At 37.3% G+C, this 20,060-nt stretch overlaps 1 protein-coding gene across 1 annotated transcript; it reads left to right on the top strand.

Moving 5' to 3' along the window:
* Positions 1-91: 91 nt before the first annotated feature.
* On the top strand, positions 92-18,789 carry ATAD5 (ATPase family AAA domain containing 5). The gene is made up of 23 exons (XM_037406108.1): positions 92-340; positions 1,155-2,944; positions 3,298-3,385; positions 3,958-4,122; positions 4,645-4,783; positions 5,248-5,332; positions 5,810-5,991; positions 6,802-6,959; positions 7,275-7,428; positions 7,668-7,946; positions 8,121-8,217; positions 9,085-9,167; positions 9,256-9,410; positions 9,525-9,675; positions 10,147-10,317; positions 11,347-11,465; positions 12,347-12,440; positions 12,666-12,730; positions 13,646-13,826; positions 14,597-14,784; positions 15,079-15,896; positions 17,055-17,219; positions 17,403-18,789. The coding sequence occupies exons 1-23, from the start codon at positions 269-271 to the stop codon at positions 17,479-17,481; spliced, it is 5,478 nt and encodes a 1,825-aa protein (XP_037262005.1). The 5' UTR covers positions 92-268; the 3' UTR covers positions 17,482-18,789.
* The last annotated feature ends 1,271 nt before the right edge of the window (positions 18,790-20,060 follow it).

Below are 20,060 nucleotides of genomic sequence, written 5' to 3'. Positions count from 1 at the left end.
GGGGCGGGGTGGGCGCCTGCGCACGCGCGTCACGTGACGGCAGAAAGCGGGCAGCCGTTGGCGGCGCGCGTGGGTCACGTGGGGCGCCGTGGCACCGCCCCCTTCCGCGCGGAGGTCCGAATCTCGTCCCGCGCGCGCTTTTCTGCCCGCCTGGCTCCCGCGCCCGGCGGTGGCATCGGGCGCGCGGGCCGCGCAGCGCCGCTCCATGGCGATCGCGCCTGCCTCGCGCCGTGGCTGAGGGCTCCCGGGCCCCGCCAGCGCCCGGGGCATGGTGGGCAGGGTGGCCGTGCCCGCGGCGGCCGCCCCCCCCGCCCTGCCCGGCAAGGACGGCGACGCTCAGGTGGGGGCGCGGAGCGGGCCGGGGGCCGCGGCGGGCGGGGCGGGGGCCCTGTGCTGGGGGCGTTTGACACGGCGCCGCTGCGGGAGCGGGGGGCGTTCGCCGCGGCGGGGGGTGCCCGCTGCCCGGCGCCGCCTTCGCTCGCAGCCCGGCGGCCGGGAGGTTGCGAAGCGCCTTCCTGAGGCGGCCCCGCGGCCGGGGGGGAAGGACTCTGCCCCCGGCGGGGTGACTTGAGGAGGGGTCGGGCTCTGGTGAAGTGGGAGCGCTGGGAGAGTCCCTGGACTGTCGTGCGAGTGCATCACCCTGTAGGGTCTGCGTTGCCACCCGAGGTGCGGACTTTGTATTCCTTCCTTCTGCACGTTTAAAAGATGAAGCTTGTTCTTAAGATTCACGGATGTTTGCGGTAGGGTCACGCACCGTTCAGTGCTGGTGGCTCTCATGGTTGAGGGCTCTCCCAGCGCTCTGCTGAGCACCCCACGGTAACCGCCAGGGAGATCACCCCAATGGAAGTTGGCTTTTGGACCTCGCTGTTGGGAAGGTCTGAAGACCTTGTGGTCGCTGTCAGTTTTGGCGGTCTCAAAGCTTCAGAATGTGATTTTTATTTTTCTGAAATGGCAGAATCTTGATTTCGAGCTTAGATGGCTTTTGAAAACATGGAGATAAAGTTGGCGTGCACACAGTCTTAATGCATTGACAGGAGGCTTTTGTCCTCTGAAAAAGTGTTAGCATCACTATACTGCAAATACTGCTTTATATTACCACGCTAAGTCATCTTCAGTTTTTAAAAACTAAGGTTGACGTTAAACTTTTTTTATAGCCCTGCAAGAAACGGCGAGAGGAAGATACTTCTGTTAAAACAATCACAAGATATTTTTCGCCGTTAGCAAAACCAGTGGATAAAGTGTCGTCACCACCAAAACCCAGTAATATATTGGGTTATTTTAAAAAGACAGCTGTAACTGAGAAGGCTTCGTTACTGCTTGTAGCTGGAGAAAATGAAACGCCATTGGATGCTAATGGCCAAGACTGTAAGTCACCTTCTAAACCACCTTTAAAGCACAAGAGGAGAGGGAAGAGAGTTAATTTAAATAATACGCAAAGGGAGGCGAAAGCATCTGAGAATGAACACAAAATAGAAATTAGTAGTGATCACAGCAGAGAAACAGCAGGACTGAAACAAGACAGTAATGATTTTATTACCACTTGCACTTTAGTTGACCAAAAGAGTGCAAGAGAATTAGCAGAAGATAACGTGCAAAGAAAGAACTTCCCAAACACTGCCATCTGCAGAAAAAACTCCAAAAAAATGGATTCTCAAATAAATGGAACAAAAAATAGGGTAAAACAATCAAGGAAAAGGAAGCACAAGGTAAATATGGATTTGTCTGAAAGTTTTTCATCTGAAAACCAGCTGAATGACACATGTATAAAGGAAACTGAAGATAAGAAAAAGATGGTAACTCCTACAACAGCAGAGTGTGACGCTACTATTAGTGATCCCAGTTTTGAAGTTCATATGGATGATGAGACATCACAGGTACATAATGGTATAATAACGGTGTCATTTGAGGACTTCTTGAAGAGTCAGGGAGAAAATAACGTAGATCAGGTTGAAGACAAAAAGCCGGCAACAGACAATTCTGCTACAGCAAATGAAACGGACAGAAGTGGTAGTATTAGTGACCCAGAAAAGTGTGAGGAGTCTCAACAGGTGCCGCTTAGAACAGTAACTGTCCTTGCACAAATTCATTCCATTCCTCTCAGATTAGCTCCGTTACATAAGGAGAAAAAAGGCTCTAGGAAAATTGCTTCAATTTTTTTGAAGCAGAAGGGTTGCATAGGGGAAAAAGAAAGTAGCCCACCGCTCTTGGACAGTGAACAAACTGAACAGATTACTCAGAAAAGAAAATCTAATGTAGTTATTGAGGAAGAAGAACTAGAGTTAGCTGTGCTAGAGACTGCAGGGTCAGATTCTTTGAAGCCAAAATGCACTCTGGAAGAAAGGCATCAGTTTATGAAGGCATTTAGACAACCAACATCGGATGTAATAAAAAGTGGAGTTAAAAAGGCACCCGGAAAACAAAAGCAAGCCACTAGTAAGTCTTCAAAAGAAAAAGAAGGACCTGCAGATGACACTGCTTCAAATAAAGGATTAGAAAGTGGAGTACCAGAAGATTACGTGGATAAATATACACATTCTACTCCTAAAACAAATAGAGCTAAACCCAAAACACCTAGAAAGTTTCAGAAGAAAGGAAACAGAAGAAGGAAGGCTTCAAAAACTGAGGAAACAAATGTCTCAAATACCAGCAATTGTAAGGATTCAGGAGCTAGTGTTCTTATTCAGGAAAACACCTTAGATGTAGAAATTTTATCAAGTCCAAAGGTGAATGAGAGAAGGAGGAATTTAAGGCAGAAAAAAATCAAAACATCAAAAAACGTTACACCTAAAAGAAACAGGATTAGAGATAGCTTTTCTGAAGATGGGCTAAGTAGCCGTCCTTTACAGACTTCTACACCAAAAGCAAGCAAGCAATCCTTGAAGAAAAGTAACCTGTATAAAGCAGAGGTGATTACTGTGCCCTTTGACGGAAGCAGCCCAATAAGGTAAACATTTTAGAGTATATTCTACATTTTTTGCACATTGTTTTCCTGTAAGTATTTTAAAACTAAGACATAATTTGATTGGAATGCATTCCAAAGCTGCATGAATGCAGATCATGCTAGGTAATACTACAGAAGAACCAAATCTGACTCAATAAATGTGCTTGTACTAAAGACATTTAAAAAAACCGAACAAACCCCAAAGAACAAAAAAAAAAACCAACCATCCACCACTTGGGGGGTTGCTTCGGTTTACAGCACTGTATTTAAAGGCTTTTGAAAATGAGATTTGGAGTAATGTTTCTGTTTATTAAAAAGTGAAAGTAATAATTTCTTAATACTTTTTTCCTAATTAGAATGAGGTTTACACGTATCAATGTGACTACAAAATCAAATAAAGCTGAAGCAGTGAAAAATGAAGAGTTTAACTCCAAAAATATAAAGGTAATTTATGTAACAGTTTCAGTATTTTGTCATTTACTATATGCGTATAATTGTATTACTATTCAGTATTGTGTAAGAGTTAGTATAATGTAATACAATGACAGTTCTCAGATGCCCTACGGTAAAATAATATTACTGTGATTTATGATAGTTTCTTGTACAGTTATTGTAACTTAAATTTTCAAGTGTGTCTTATCCATGTCAATCTACTTTTCATAACAGAAAAATCTAGTAAGGTAGTATGCTCATGTTCTGCAGGTTCTCAGTATGGGAACATACCAAGTTCTCAGTTTGGATACAGCAGAACAACTTACACTTAAGAACGTCACTGCCCGTATTTCATTTGTTTTGTGGACAGATTGGAGCCCTTGCAGGGCACTCACTGCCTTTTGAAAAGTATTTATATCACCTCGGTTTGCTCCTCCTTTCAAGTCTTTCATTTTCTTTTTGATACCGATAAAAATTTATTAAAATCATAGGCTTTTATGAATATGAAAATTATATTATGTGAACTGTCAAATATATTGCTATTGCTTGCTAGGTGTTTTGCTGCTTTTGTTCTTTGTTAACAGGTAAGCTCTAGTTCTAAAAACATATCCAAAGCAAAAGAGCTGATTGAAAAAGCAAAGGCTATACAGCATAACAGATCAAAGGTTAACGAAGACTTACCAGTCCCTGTGAGGCGCTCATCTCGACAGCGAGCTCTTGCTGAAAAGAAAAAATTACAAGAAAGTGAAGTAAGCCTGTATACTATGAGGCAGGGGGGAGGATATTTTGAAGTTTTTGTGATTCATTAAGCAACAAAAATGTTTCTTACCTTGCAAATGTTTCTTTTAAAGAATCAAATAAGGTACATATCTATGCAGTGGTATGGTGAATGTCATAGTAAGGTGACTGTCAGCATAGACTGGAAAGCTCATCCTTATGTAGATCTGTAACATGCGGCAGATGGTCGCGCTTGGAAGTGACTGTTTCTCTTTCCTAATGGACAGCAATGTGTCTCTTTCAAATGTGTATGTTTTAGACATTTAAATTTAGATGAGAGTAGTTCTGGCCTGTGTTTATATATTGGACATCTTATTCTATATACTATTTCTGTGTAGACAACAGTAATAAAAGTATTGTATAATTTTTTAATTATGTTTAAGTTCCAGGCTCTCTAGCTTCTTCAGTTTTCTCAGTACTGATCACTAAATTGTATTGTTAATAAAGGAGGAAAAGCTGTGTTTCCTTTCTTATTTTATTTGCTTTTCCTCTAGGAATCGGTAATCATTTTAGATTCAAGCCTGAGTGATGCCACTACTACGGTGCAGAATGTGAAGCGAAAGCATCTTCAGAGCTTAAATGATGTGCTGGGAAAAAAGTCTAGAAACTTGAAGGTTGCAAAGAACTCAAATGGTAATTGGGTTTTACTGAATGTGTTTAATTCTTATTAGTTATTGACTTTTATAAAGCTTCTTTTGCAGTACATTCATCTTTTCTTCTGATTTTTGTTTTTTTAATACTATTCCAATATATTCCTTTTATAATAGGAGTTAACAGTGCAGAGGTTATTTACGCGTGCTGCTTTAATTTTTCTTCATTCAGGGAAAACAATTTGTTTCAAAACCTACCAGTAGTATACCATGTTTTGTTGTCTTCTAATTTGAGGGGCTTTTTTTAATGTTATAGAAAATAACATCTATAGTGATGAAATAACTAGAAATAAAACTATAATGAATTTTGTTAAAATACTCAGCTTCCCCTTAAGGGGAATGCCTAATGTTATGATATGGAACACAGAGATAATGAACAGAGAAGTAAGGTTAAATTCTGTATCAATGCTGACCTAATCATTTTTTTTTTTTTTTTCCTTTTTAAAGGAAAACCGGGATATCCACCTTCCTTCCTAGGCAGAAGTGCTCAAAACTCTGCAGGTGAACCAGTTGTGGTCTTTGATGAAAGCAGGTCAGTTTGCAAGATTGCAGTTGTTTAATAATCAAAACGTATTTCAAGATTACTTTAACATTCTCTCATTGCACACATTTAAATACGCTTATGGAAATGTGATATAAAGGTTAAAGGGTGGGTTTTTTTTTTATACTGATCAATATGTTAATCTGCTTGCAAAATTTTGGGATTTTAGTGGAGAGTTCCTCAACCACTGTTGAGCCATTTTAGATGGTTGAAAATGTAGTTGATGATGACATAAAAAGAAATTCTGAATTGCATATAAAATTACAAAAAAAAAGCTTTTTTTAAATTAAAATCTCTAATTTAACAATTAACATTAAATGTAAACTTCCTACATTTCAATTAATTTTAGCAGTTCTCCCAGACACTTTCTAACTTGAGTATAGAAGTGGATGTGATTAAATTCTGTTGTAAGCCTTACAAGCTATTAGTTCTAAGATTTATTTTTTTTCATTTCTCTTTTCATTAAAGCCAAGATGCATCTGAAAATTCTCAAGATGATGATCAGTTCAGAGCAAAACGTGAATTCTTGATGAGTGGATTGCCAGAGTCGCTGAAAAGACAGATTGCAAAGAAGGCAGCAGCAATGGAAGCGTACTCTCTTGCAAGTTCATGTTTTAAGACTGTTGTCCATGTACAGCAGAAGGATGACTGTAAGCTTTTTTTCCAGCTATGTGTAAATGTATATAATAATTTCTAGTAAATCTTTGCAGAAAAGAGACTCTTGATCAGCAGAACTTACTATTATGACTGGAATAACTGGTAGTGTCTTCTTGTTTTGTGTCACAGTAAGAAAACAAAACTTACAAGCTTCCAGTGAGATGTTTGTGAATACACAATTTACAAATCAAATTGATGCTAAAGTAATGTACACATTCATGGGTGAGGATGCAAAATTCTTAATACTTAGTCAAAAAAGAGTCTTTCGAGTTTGAGTTTGGAGAATAAAGGTCAGGTTGGACTGATTGGGGATGAAGCTATTTTCTTCAAACAAAGGCAAAACGTTTCACAAAAGAACAGTCTGTTTCTTACCACTAAGTGAGGAAGTGTGCTACAATATTCTTCTGAAAGGGCGTGACAGAAAAGCAGAATGTAGAGTAGCACTTAACAGAGTTTATATTTGCAAACCAACCAATAAACAAACAAAATCCTTGGTGAGTATCTGTCGTACAGAGACCCAGTGAGGGCACAGGCGGTTATTTAGAGCAAGCAGAGCCCAGGAGCAACTTGCTGGAAAAATGTTGAATGCAGAAATGTGCAAATTTGTTCAGGTTTTGGGAGGTGAAATTAATGAAGATAAAAAGTTGATGCAGTGTAAGTTAAATAAGCTTGGCTTTGACCTGATAAAGATATCGTTAAAAGCATTTACTCTTAGTTACTGTAGGATGTTTTTGTCTGTGTTTATTGCTGTTTTGGTAATAAGTTTCCTCTTGGTTTTTTTTTTGATGGGGGTTCTTTTGTAGGTTATCCAATGTGGAAATTGAAGTTGCCCTCATGCCCTCTGTTAACTAAGCTGAGGAAACTGAATACTGAAGTCACTAATGTCACAAAAATCACTCTCTCACTTGGTGAATTTTCCAGTGTGAGCTCAAAACTAACTGGAAACTGCTCTGCACCTGTGGTTAGTACTTCAAAATGGGGGCTTGTGTTACAAGAAAAATGAAAGGAAAATTGAAATTAGTTACTAGTTAGGACTTTTATTTTTAAAAAAATGTATAGTTTGAACCTGTTTCTGTTCTGGATGTTTTCTTTTTTTTCCTTGGGTGTAATTTACCCATTCTGCATTGTAACATTAGGCAATTCCCGACGCTTTCTGTTAATCTGTGTTTAACAAGACAGTGACCAATTTAAATTATGCAAAACTGTTGTTGTTGTTCTGTGTGATGTTTTTGAGTAATAACTGGTGGGGGGGTTTTTTTGTGTGTGTGTGTTACAGCTTTCTGGCCACCGACCAGTTTTTCCTGATACATTCAGGAAAGATTTACTAGATGAGATCATGTCTTCCAATTCTCAATTTCCTGTGAGAAAATACTTCTACAAGTTTCTGAAAAAGCAAACTGAACGGTTGGGTTCTGAAAACAGTATTCAAGGTTAGTAATCTACATAGGGAAAAATACACTCGTGCTCTATCTAGCTTAAAAAGGCAACCTGGAACTTCCAGAAATATGTCAGTGAAGGAATACTGTTGTTGGAAATAAATGGGTCCTCACACTTTTTTTACCAAATTCTTTTCATATATACATTTTTACCAAATTCTTCAAGTATGGCTTAAACATACATATGGTTGTAGTGGACATAGCTTGTAATTTTGTGGGGTTTTTTTCCTTAGAAAGCAGAGAGGGCACTGCAAATTCTGAGATAAATCAGAAACGTTCTGACAAGTGGAGGGAAACTAAGAGGAAAAGGAAAGAAACAGAAGACCACAAGTCAAAAAGAAGAAAACAAAGTGAAGGTACAGAGGCTGAAGCAAAATCCAGAGTTTCTCCTGTATCTGGAGAAAACCAGCGAGAGACAGGACAAGCCACACGCTTGGGAAAAAACAAGACCCAGAAACTAGATGTTGTGACAGAAGACACTGAATGTTTATCAGACCCAAATGCACTTTCAGGTAACTCCATTTCCTATCTGATTTTAATTCTGTTTGCATTGAGGGAATGTATATATGATGTATGTCAGCATTTTACTGTGATGCAAAAATCATACCTAGTCTTAATATTCTACTAGACTTGATCAACTCTTTCGTATGAAGAACTATTTTAAAATGGATGATATTTTTCTGTAGGTGTTGAAAAGGAAGACACGCTTTGGACAGAAAAATACCAACCTCAAGATTCCAGTGAACTTGTAGGGAACAAGAAAGAAATTGAAAGGCTACACAGGTCAGAAGTGGAAACATGGATCCATTATTATTATTATTATTCATATTTTTCATTGTATTACTTGATTATGCTTAAAGAAGCAAAGTCAGTTATTTTATGCTATGCTTGAATAACACAGGGTGTATGTTTGCGGCCTTTGTTTTGGTTTACTTCCGAAAAGTTCCAGAAAAAATTTGTCAGTTGGTGTGAATGATCTTTTGGTCGTAGTTCCTTTTTCCAGTAATACCTCAGTAGCCTGTATGGTGTGGTACAAAACAAACACACGAAATGCTGCATTAGTCTGTGGGATCAAATGAAATACTTAAGTAACAAATGCTTTTACCAGTTTACTAAAAACTACTTTTTGTCAGGTTATTTAAGCTCACATGCTATGAGTAAGAGATAGGTACCTACGAGTCTTGTCTGTTCTTCCCTACAAGCATATCTGATCCTAATCTTCATGCTCTGCCTCTGCTTTTGACAGTAATTTGGTGCTCAAGTCCATCTACTATATTGTGATTTCAGTTAAATTTTCTGTATGGGTTTAAGTTATTGTTGTGGCTCCTATGCAGAATTTAAAGGTCCATCTGACAAACAATGCTAAACTATGACTGATAAAGCATTTCCCACAATTTATTAAGTAGCTTGCCAAGTGACTTGGTTTTATACCAATCAGCTAGTAAATGGAGAATGAAGAAGGAATCCTTTTTTATAAAAGAATTGAGCAAACTCTGAACAATTTCTTTTTTTTTTAATCTGAAGGGACTTTGGTTTGAGAGGAATAACAAGTGGCTTATGTCCCCTAGTTTTACGTTCTGTTCCATCTGAATTTGGTTCACTTTATTCAGCAATTATTTTTCATTTTTATTCTGTTCCTTCCTTTTATAGTTGGTTAAAAGAATGGAAAAAAAGAGCTGACTTGGAAGAAAAAAGAAATCGGAAAGGGAAAAAGGAGGACAAAGAGCATGAAGGTGCTGATAGAATTAAAAATTATATAGCTTCTCTTTGTTAAATTTTGCAAAAAAAATTTACATGAATCCTTTCTTTTCTGTTAAAAAGATTCTACAGATTTTTTGGACAGTCTTGACTTTAGAGATAGTGATTCTGATACTGAGGAAGAGACTAACCTTTGCAATACAGTTCTGATAACTGGCCCACCAGGAGTAGGGAAGACTGCTGCAGTATATGCTTGTGCTCAGGAGCTTGGTTTTAAGGTTTGTGGCATTCTTTCCTCAGTGTCATTTTTCTTTTTTGTAACTAGTGATATGAGAGCATTCGTAATACAAGATGTCTAACTTTTTAAAAATGTAAATTAAATGCCATTGCAGATATTTGAAGTCAATGCCTCTTGCCAGCGTAGCGGTAGACAGATACTGTCTCAACTAAAAGAAGCTACTCAGTCTCATCAAGTGGATAAAAAAGGCATTAATGCACACAAGCCTTGCTTTTTTAACAGTTGTAGCAGTACCAAGTCACCAAGTAAGTTTCATGGTTATATCTGGGTGGTTTGGGGGTTGGGGTTTTTTTTTATTCTTTTTTTAGTTGGTTGTTTGGGGATTTTTTTTAGGAACTGAGTTCCCAAAACAATTTTTAGACAGCAGTTGTTTAAGAAAGATGGGAAACTGCAGTTTATCTGGCCATAATAATAAGAAAAGCTCTGTTGGTTAACAAAACTACATACCAAATTAAATAATGACGTTATCAAAATGACTGACTCTTGGTTATCCTCAGCTATTTCTGTAGTGCTGGAGTAAATGCTATGGCACTTGAATATCAAGTTGAACAGAAAGCATTCACTATAACAGGAGAAAAGTAAAATAAGCAGAAATCAGTACAGTAAATCTGTCCTGTACTACATACAAAACCAGGGATTTGCTCTGAATTTGCCCAAGACATGTCAGTTTGAGATAACGTTTCCAGATAAAGTTTAATGTAAAACATATCTTGCAGAAAAAATGTATTCTCCAAAGAAAGTTGTTTCACCAAGAAAACCTCCACTGTCACCAAAAGGAGCAGGATTAAAACGAAGTTTGCCCCCTAAAACACTTGCAGACTATTTCAAAATTCCTTCCAAACGTAAAGGTAATGATGGAGCAGTAACATCTCAAGAAAAAAATAAAGGTAGGTATCACCATTTAATAATTATTTACCTTTGGAGATGGAAACAGTACACTGAGCTCCTGTATACGTGGAGCTGTGTGGGGAAAAGAGTAGAGCACACTTACTACACTCCAACTGCCAGCAGGAATTACTTAATGCATCTGGAATACACTTAACTACATAGGAAATAGCCATTACTCTGTATTACAGGGAAGTTAATTAGGGTACAGCCTATATGAAGTTCAGTAGGCTTTCCTTGGTTGTTTTGGGTTTGGGGTTTTTTTTTTCCAGAGCAGCTAGGTAAGAGAAGAAAAATTAGAATCTGTAGAAAAACATGCCTTTGTTACCTCAGTACCTGTTTCAGGTTGGTGTGGAATGGTCACTGTGCTTGGTGGAGACAGATGGGTTTTGGGGTTTTTTGTGTGTGTGTATATATATATACATAAAGTTTCTGCTACAGAATTAAGAGTTCCTGTAAAGCCAATAAATGTTTGATTACAGGCATTGGATTTAAATACATAAAGGGCACGCTGAAATCTTTGAGTCGCTTAACATTGGAAGGTGTATTTCCAAATGTATCATGGGATCAGGAAGTCTTAAAGACAGGTCCTTAGAAAGGAAATAATATATTTGGACAACGAGTGGTTTTGCACAGACCATACAGAGGAATGCATGAGTGAAGTGCTGAATTGAGGCAACCAAGTCTAATCCTTGTCTTTTTGGGCAATCTTACTGCATTTTCTTGAAGGACTTGTATCTACTCCATGCCCCTGAGGCGTCATAGTTTGCAAACAGGTTAGGTGCAGAATTAACTTTACAGGTAAGTGAGCCCTTCACCAAACACAGTTTGATTCCCAGCAAATTTGTTGCAATTTTTTTTTTTTAATAAGAGACATCAGAAAAGGATGTAGGTCAGATCTAAGTTTTTGTGTCAGTGTAGATTTTCTTTAGCAGTTAATACTTGGGGTGATTTTGAAACCAGTGCCTAGAATGCATATTCATGGTTTCAGTCCTCCTTTGCTTCCTGCTCAATTCTTCACCCATCTGCAGGTAATACTCAGAAATCACTTAAAGAAAAGAAAGATGCTCAAATTAAGGCAATAAACAAAGAAGGAGAAGGAGGAGAACACAACAGGAAAAGTGCAACATCTCTCATTCTCTTTGAAGAGGTAAAATTCGCATGAAATATATGTGAGCAATACGTTGTTTCATTGTGTTTAAAGAATTTAACTTTCTTCTTCCCTTTGTCCTTAAGATTTCTGGGTAGATTCAAGTGTAGGCATTATCAGTTTCTTAAAAACTAATTCAGTATTTCATGATTTCATCCTCAGGAGTACTCTTTTAACCATGGATCATTATTTTACAAAGTTACTTTAAAAGATAAAGAAACTATCATCTATCAACCATTGTTCACTGTTAGGACAGTTTGCAGAATTCTGCTAATTTAACTCCTTTGATTATGTCAGAAGTGTTGGTTTATAATTTTACACTACTTAAATGCACTGAGACACTCTAACAGTCACCGTTAATACCCCAGTAATTACAATATCTAAGCCCACATTCAGTTCTTCTTTTCTGTCACCTCTGGCCCCAAAATGTCTTGAGTTTAAACTAAGAATACCAAATTACAGCCAAGAATGTAGTTTTAAGTAAATAAAGGAGGTATAGCAATGTTGCTAACTGTGGGCTGATCCTACAGAATACTAGTGAAATTCTATTAAAAAACAAAAGCCAAAAGCCACCTGGACATGGTCCTGGGCAACCTGCTCTAACTGACCCACCTTGAGCTGGGGGAGGTTGGACAAGGTGACCTCCCCAGGCCCCTTCCAGTCTCAACCAGTCTGTGATTTTGTAAGCCGCAGCATGGAAGACTGCGATCAAAGTGTTTTGTGCTAACAGGTGAACCTGGCACATGTATACTGTCATTGGCCACAAACATTCAAAAAATCTGTATTAATGTTAAGTCTTAGTCAGTTGTTAAAAGTATGATTGCGTTCACAGCTTGTAGTTATTGTTAAATTTTTTTTTGCACTTCGTTTTTTTCCTATAGGTAGATATAATATTTGATGAAGATGCAGGGTTTCTAAGCGCAATAAAGACATTCATGGCAACAGCAAAGAGACCTGTAATTCTTACTACCAATGGTGAGTACTGTTTGTTACAGTAGTTAAGCTTTACAGATAGAACCTCTTTTAATAAGATGGATTAAATGGTGATGGCTGAATAGAACTCCTAAATGTAAAATCAAATGAGTGAAGACTCTTAAAGCCAGTATTTTAGTATTTGAATAAAGATACTGGCTGCTCTAATGGGTAAAGAAAATAATTAATTTTGAATACTGAATGTATCACTGATATCTCTTTATATAGATCCAACATTCAGCTTATTGTTTGATGGCTATTTTGAAGAGATCAACTTTAGAACCCCTTCCTTGGTAAGTCTGTGTTTGGAAATGCAGATATGTCCTAAGCAAGTAATTGTCTGCTAATTTAAGTTGGAAATTTAAATGTTGATGTAGGTTTATATTTATCTGATGTAATACATCTGTTTCATCAGAAGACTATTTTTTTCAGGTTTTATGCAAGGATGTGTAGGGTGCATTTACCTTTTACATGTAGAATTTTTATTTAGTAGCATGGAAGATTTATTTTCTTAACCACTTAGTATTTTAGAGAATTACAACAAGAACATCACTTCATCGCTTAACTTGGCTTTTAGAATGTAGTAAATAATTCCATAAATGATACATCTAATAGTTTTGATCTGAACACTGACTATGCCAGTATTGTTTTTTTCATTAAAAAAAGTATAGGAACTATTTTAGAAATACTATGGGTTATCCCTTTAACATAAACACTAGTATTCTGTAGAGCAAATAGTTTTATTTGCAGCTATGTATTATGTGAAAAACCTAAATAAATGAGAATCAGAAGGAACTTGCTTTTGAGAAGAGGAATTTTTTTTTAATGTGAAATTGCAATTGTCTGGTAGCCCGAAAGCTTTTCGGAGTTAAAAGAAAAAAGCCTTTAAAGTGAATATAGTTCACTAAAACTTGTTCGCTGGTGATGAGAAGCAAGGTGCACATGGTTTCAGGAACACAAGCAGAATGTGTGTGTTGTGTTTTGTTTCTAATGAGTTGAATTCCTGAATTGAACTTAATTCGCTGACGTGGACTGTTTAGATTTGGTATTCTGCTTTTCTATAAAGGTTTTAATGTAACTATAATCTAATTTTCTGTATTAAAAAGAAAAATGTATTGCAAGCATAAATAGAATAATTTTCCCCTGTGTGACTTACCACAGTTGGATTTGTAGTTGTTTTCAGTGGTCTTTGTCTAACTTTTGTTTAGATGAACGCTGCTAGCTATCTTCAAGTGCTGTGTCTGGCTGAGAATCTACGAACAGATGTGAAGGACTTAGCTGCTCTGTTAACCACAAATAACTGTGATATCAGACAAAGTATTCTCTACTTACAATTTTGGGTGAGAAGTGGAGGTGGATGCTTGAAAGACAAATGTTTGGCCCATCATGGTAGGTTGATTTCATTTAATTAAAAACAACAATAATTCTCCATCTTAACATGAATTTGATGAAATCAAACCATTCTTAGACTTGTATGATTAAATGGTAACTTCCTGTAAGGCTCCTAAACGTTTGGGTAGGGTTTGGAGGTGGGGGTTGACCACTTCAAAGCCTTGTAAATACACTTAAGGAGCTAAAAGTTTTATTTTTATTGTACCTGTTTAATACCCATCATTATGGTACTTGTACTTAATTATCTCCCTTTTCACTTCCGAGAAGCAAAACTGGGCAAAGTAGGGAGCCAGCAGTTGTTTCCCTTCACCTCGGAGGTTGCAGTTCTTTATCTATTTAGCTGAGTTGTAGATAATTCACCTAGAAAGAAGAAGCAGAACTGAAAAAAGGAGAAAAATTGGACAGGCAAGCAGGCAGCAAGGGTGAGAACTTGGTCCGAAAGGATACAGGACGAGTATTCTCATCAGGTGTGGGTGTGTGAGACTGTGAATGAGTGACAGAGACTGGTGGGGCATAAAAGAAAGAACAGACTATTTTAGATGGTCACTTGCAAAGAAGGGAGAGCAGGCAGATCGCTAACACTTGAAGAAATGAAATGGGGATGATGGGTGGGGATGGGGATGACTGATTTCAGCTGTTACTCAGAACTGCAGCAAGAAGTGACAGTTACAGTATCCGTTATAAAAGGAATTGAGGCAAAGAGGGGGGAAAAAACAATTTCACGATGCATTGTTTCTTTTCAAGTAAAGCATGTTATCTTTGTGCAGGAGGAGATGAAACAGATAAAGCAAATCATGTAATTTATTCTGAAAAGAGTACTGATTCCAAGATTGATTTTTCTCAAGCTGATGCACGCGTTCAGGAGTTTCCAAAATGTGATACAGGCTGTGTAGAGACATTGCTTGGCCTTAAGAATATCCTGTTGCCTTCAGAAGATTTGTTTACATTTCTTAAGGTATTTTTTGTAGTTTACTAGCTAATACTTTGAATGATTGCCAGATAATTAAGTGTAATTGTCACTACAAATAGCATCTTCTTGGAAGCAAATCTCTTTGAAAAGAGTTGTTGTAGAAATTAGGGGATTCTGTCATTATTAAGCAAAATCTGATTCTAAAATCTGAACCGGGGAAGTCTCCTGCAAGCAGAACAGTCCCTCGCCTCATAAAGACAAAGCCAGGACTATGGGAATTTCTGTAATAAATTATATATATGATAAGTTAATAAATTTTTCACGATTATTATTTTACAGCACAAAATCACAACCATGGACAAGTGGAATAAATTGATGCAGCTTCTCACAGAATTCCAGATGAAGAAAGTGGATTTTATATATAGTAATCTTGAACTTATTCTTCCCTTACCAGTGCAAGTTCTTTCAAACCAATCTGAAGCTTCTAACTCTATACTTGAAAGGTCTACCACAGTTTCTTTGAAAAGCAAATCTACTAACAGATACTGCTCTGGCAAAAAGTCTAAAAAGACAAAGAAGCAGAAGAGGCTTGAGATATTGTGTGATAGTGACTTATTTGATACTGAACTGAACTATTCAGCTGAATTCATAACTTTACCATCAGATAGTCCTCTATCAGGTGCTGAAGTGAATAAAGAGGAATCGCAATTTCTGATGAATAAAGAAGAAAGAGAAATTAAAACTAAAACCTCAGCAAAGGAGAAAAGGTCTGCACTTGTTTTTCAGTGTCTGAATTCGCTGACTGAATTTGTGGAGAACATGTCCTTCTTGGATTGCTATGTAAACACTAATACCGAGGAACCACTGGAGTTCTCTAAAGATGAAGGATTTAGTTGGACAAATGGCAAAATCAAAAATGGTCTTTGTGACGAATTCAGTATAGAAAATACTGATTGGTGGCGTTCCCAGAGCTGTAGTGAAATAAAAGCAGCTATTGAAGCACTCAGTTTTAACAAATGTTTTGTTAATATTTCACAAAACTTGGAATCCTCTTTGAGTACCAGTAAAACACCTGAAAGCGATCAGCTGGAGGGACTTACTTTGCATATTTCAAACACAAGAAATTGTGTATCCTTCAGTCAGTCAGCTGATTCAAGGTAAGACTTTGCTAGTATTTCTGGAATATAGTGCAATTATTTGTCAAGAAAAGCGTTTCACAGGGTGTAGGACTGTTTCACATACTGTGTATACACATATACCAGTATGACTGTTGTCAGTATGTCTCAAAACTCTGGAGTAGTTGTTCACTTGGCTTGTATAAGCTTAAATTAACTGCTTGGTAATTGCAAAAAGTGACTTTTCATGTTTGAGTAGCTTGACTGTAATGTTGTTCAGGGGTGGTAGCAATAATCTAGTCTGTTTACTGTAAAAATGAAGGGACAAACACCACCCCCACCCTCAAAAGAATAACAAACCCCAAAAAGAATGGCTTTTTCAAGGCAGACAGATGGATTGAAATAGATTCTGCAACTACTAGGCATGCAAATTTTTCATCCAGTGCCTGGTCATATTGGGTCTGTGTTAAATGCATAGGTGTTACTTGATGAAGACCTAACAAAATTCAGAGCAAAGTTATTGCAATTTTTTTGTAGTAACTTATGCTAACACGTAATAACCTTTAATATATTATAAAAGATCAAAGAATACAGTGCTGCTAGCAAGTGTGGATATGAAAGACTGTTTTAACATGAACAAATGATGACATAAACAAGTCATCATATGTGAAACTGGCATAACAGGTGAATAAAACCTATTCAAGTGCCTGAATATGAAAACAGGTTAGACCCTTACTGCTGTAAGTCAGTACCCAGATGAGCAATGTCAAAATGGGTCTAACCATCTAACCTGTGACCGAGTTTGGCCAATATAGGAGTTACACATTGGAACTGATACTGACATTCTGGCAATTACAAAGTACATGATGCTTTTTATTTTTGAAGGCCACAGATGCTTTTGGTTACATTGTCAGACAGATGTACTAGATTGTGAAGACCTCCCCAGACTAGATTCCATAGCTGAGCTAAGAGCCTTGGCCAAACAGACCACTGTCTGTCATGTCTCTGTCTCCGTGTGTAACTTTGTAATGCTGTGTAAGCAGCACAAGATAACAAGTCGCAGGCATCTAATCCATTGGGATGCAGTTTTAGACATCAGTATGTTTACCAGAGTTTTAAACCAGATTTGATCTTAAAGGCACAGTCACTATTTTGTTCATTCTTGAATGAGAAACAATAAAGCTTCATTATCTATTTTAGCATTCACAAAAAAGCAGAGAAGAGGCTGGCAATCATCAGAACTGTATTTTCCAGAAGTCCTTTAAACCTGAGTAATAAGCAAGCCAGTATACTTGAATACCTCCCCAGTCTTCGCAGTATCTGTAGGTTTGAGAAGCTTAAAGAGCAAGGGAAGACTAAAAGAAGGTAAGCTTTTTGGTTTTCCTAAATCTTGCTACACTGTTATATACATGGTAGTTAATTTTAATAAAATAATTTGTCAAATAATTCTAGACAAGAAGGGTGAAAGTTTGCCTCTCCAGATAATAGGTGTTGCCTTGCATTTGGAAATAACTTATAGTTGTTATCCCTTTACTTTTCTTCTTATAGGTTTTTGCATTATCTTGAAGAGAGTCATCTTGAAATACCCAGACAAATGATAAATGGTCTGTGTTTGGACTTTCCTTAAAATCGCCAACCCCAGAAATACGTTGTGCCTAATGGTGATATTCTCACCATAGTTTGATTTTCATTTTTTTACCACGTTATTTTATTGTATATTCAGAGCTGATTGTATATTAAATTTCTATAAGTATTTAAAATTATGTATTTATCTATTGCATTGGTATTGCTCTCCACAACTGAAATGTGGGTTTGTTTGGTGCTTGTCCAATAAGTGCATTTATAATACTAAATGCACAAACTAATCAATGGGGACTCCTTCATACGATCTTTCTCTGTAATTTGTGTATCAAATAATAATAAGTCCTTTTGTAATGACCAACTGTCACAACTTCCACAGCAAAGTTGCTTTTTTCCAAGGAGACAGTTTTATTAAAATAAGCTTGTTTCTTTCTGAATTTGCAGTTGTGTTAAATAATTTGGGGTGGGAGGGGGCAGGGAGAGGATGCAACAAGTCTTCTAACATGTAAACAACTAATAAGAGCTCTTCACAATAATGACTGGGTAACAGTCTTTACAAAGCACTGTGCCTCAATGTACATAGATTTGCGTATGTTCATTTAATTTCCTTTCATTATTTCCAACTGTCAGGTCTGCATGTTAATCTCCTAAAAAGGTAGAGGAATGATTACTGTAGCTCAGGATGGTCTCAGAGATTAGGCAAGATTTTGTAAATAAAATTATGCCAGTGTTACTTTGGTTTCAGTAATATTTAACCACTTCTAGTCTTGTATATTGTGTTCTATTTTTATGCTTCATTTTGTATTTGGCAAGACTTCAGCCTGATTATTTGTGTTTGAATCTGGTTTTATATGACAATAATTTTGTGATACTTTGCTACAATTCTGAATATTTCCATTGTATGAAAAATAAGACTCCTAAAACTTGATGTTTTCAGTCAATAAAGATGATGATTATGGATTTTTTCTTTTTAACTGGAAACATTTCAGCCATGTACTTTTCCAGCTTTATATTGCAATCGGACTGTTCCTCTTCCTCAAACCGTGTCAGATTGGTGCCATGCAGTGGTATTCCACTTACCTCAGTGTCTCTAACAATAAGGAAGGCCATTTTCTAGTACATTCTGTTCTCATTATGTATTTTTAATGTCTTAAAGATGTTGTTCGGGAGTTGGAAATATTTATGAAAACAGTAAATTATTTTAAGCTTCTGCATTGTAGATAATTTTTATAGCTTACTCTTTTTTTGTAGCCCAGAATTATCAAATAGGAATGAAATAGTGGTGGCTGTTAAAATCTCTTAATGTATTGTTGTATCACTGGTCTAGAGCAACTCCTGTACATTTCTGTAAAAATAAAAAAACAATTTTTTAAAATGTTTAAAGTAGAAGTGTATCTGTTCCCTGCTTTATAAAGGCACTCTCTGTATACCTATATTACAGTGGGGACCTGCATAGATTGGAAACAGGCCCTATAAAGTATTATTATTTTAGGAAATTCATGGGTAATTTAAAAGACATAAAGTTGGAAAGCCATGGGAGACAACTAACCTCCTCTTGAAGTCAACTGTGTGGTTCTGATAACTACCGTGAGAATTTATTTATTTTTATAGAATCTCTAGACTGTGTTGACCAGAAGGTAAGGTGGAATTTCAGGTATTTTATATCTTGATAAGATACTTGTGTGCAATTACCACATAAAAACATCTCAAGCTAGTTTGACTGAATGATAATCCACTTGTGGTGATTTGTTTGAACTCTGATAAACTAGCAACTTCACATTTTTATGCATCAAGTATGAGCATCTTTTCTATGCTAGAGGAAAGCAAGTTTCCATGAGGGGGGGGCTGGTCTTGAGGAAAAGAGCTAAGCTGGTTTTGATTAACTCAGCTTTGAAAGGAAATGCTTCACAAGATCCATTGCAGTACTGCGCAAGTCACCTACCTTTGATTCCACACGTTTGCCTGCAATAGTTTGGGCCCTGCTTAGTACCTCATGCTGCCCACCTAGCTCGCTTATGTGTCTTCTGTAGTAGGGCAGGCAACGTTGCTTCCACAGTGTGAAACCGTAATGTAAGAAAGAACAAGCTTCTCTTTGTTGCAGAAAACACCTTTTCTTCCAAAACATAAAAGTCAGCTTCAGGCATCTTGGGAGTGACGGAAGATAATGTGGAAAGAGAAAGACAAAACCTATGCCTGTGTGAAATTCAGTGAAACTAGAAGTAAAAAAACCAAACTGGGGTTTCGCTATGACACTACACTCTATTTAAAACAGTAGTTATTACTAGGTGTACAATAATTTAACAACAAAACAATTTAACAAAAAAACCTCAAACATGTTGTTCTTGTTGACATTTTAGTCAAGTTTCAAGCTTTTCTTTTTACTGTCATTCCAATATTGCTGTCTAGAGTATAAATGAAGGTGACACTATTCTACAGTCCCATGAGTAATACAGAAAAAAGTGGTTAAGCCTTAGGCATGTTCTTGCCAAACTCAGAGTAGAAGTAGGAGGATGGAAGGATCCTTTTACGAGCAAGACCGTACCCGTCTTTGTAAAAGCCCTGAAACAGGGCGAGAGGTGCCTTGACAGCTGAGGGCTGGGCAGGACGTGTCCCTTGCAAGCTGCA

Source organism: Falco rusticolus, chromosome 1, assembly GCF_015220075.1.
Source record: "Falco rusticolus isolate bFalRus1 chromosome 1, bFalRus1.pri, whole genome shotgun sequence".
Taxonomy (NCBI): domain Eukaryota; kingdom Metazoa; phylum Chordata; class Aves; order Falconiformes; family Falconidae; genus Falco; species Falco rusticolus.
The sequence above is the reverse complement of the archived record's forward strand: the minus strand, read 5'-3'. Positions and strand labels throughout refer to the sequence as shown.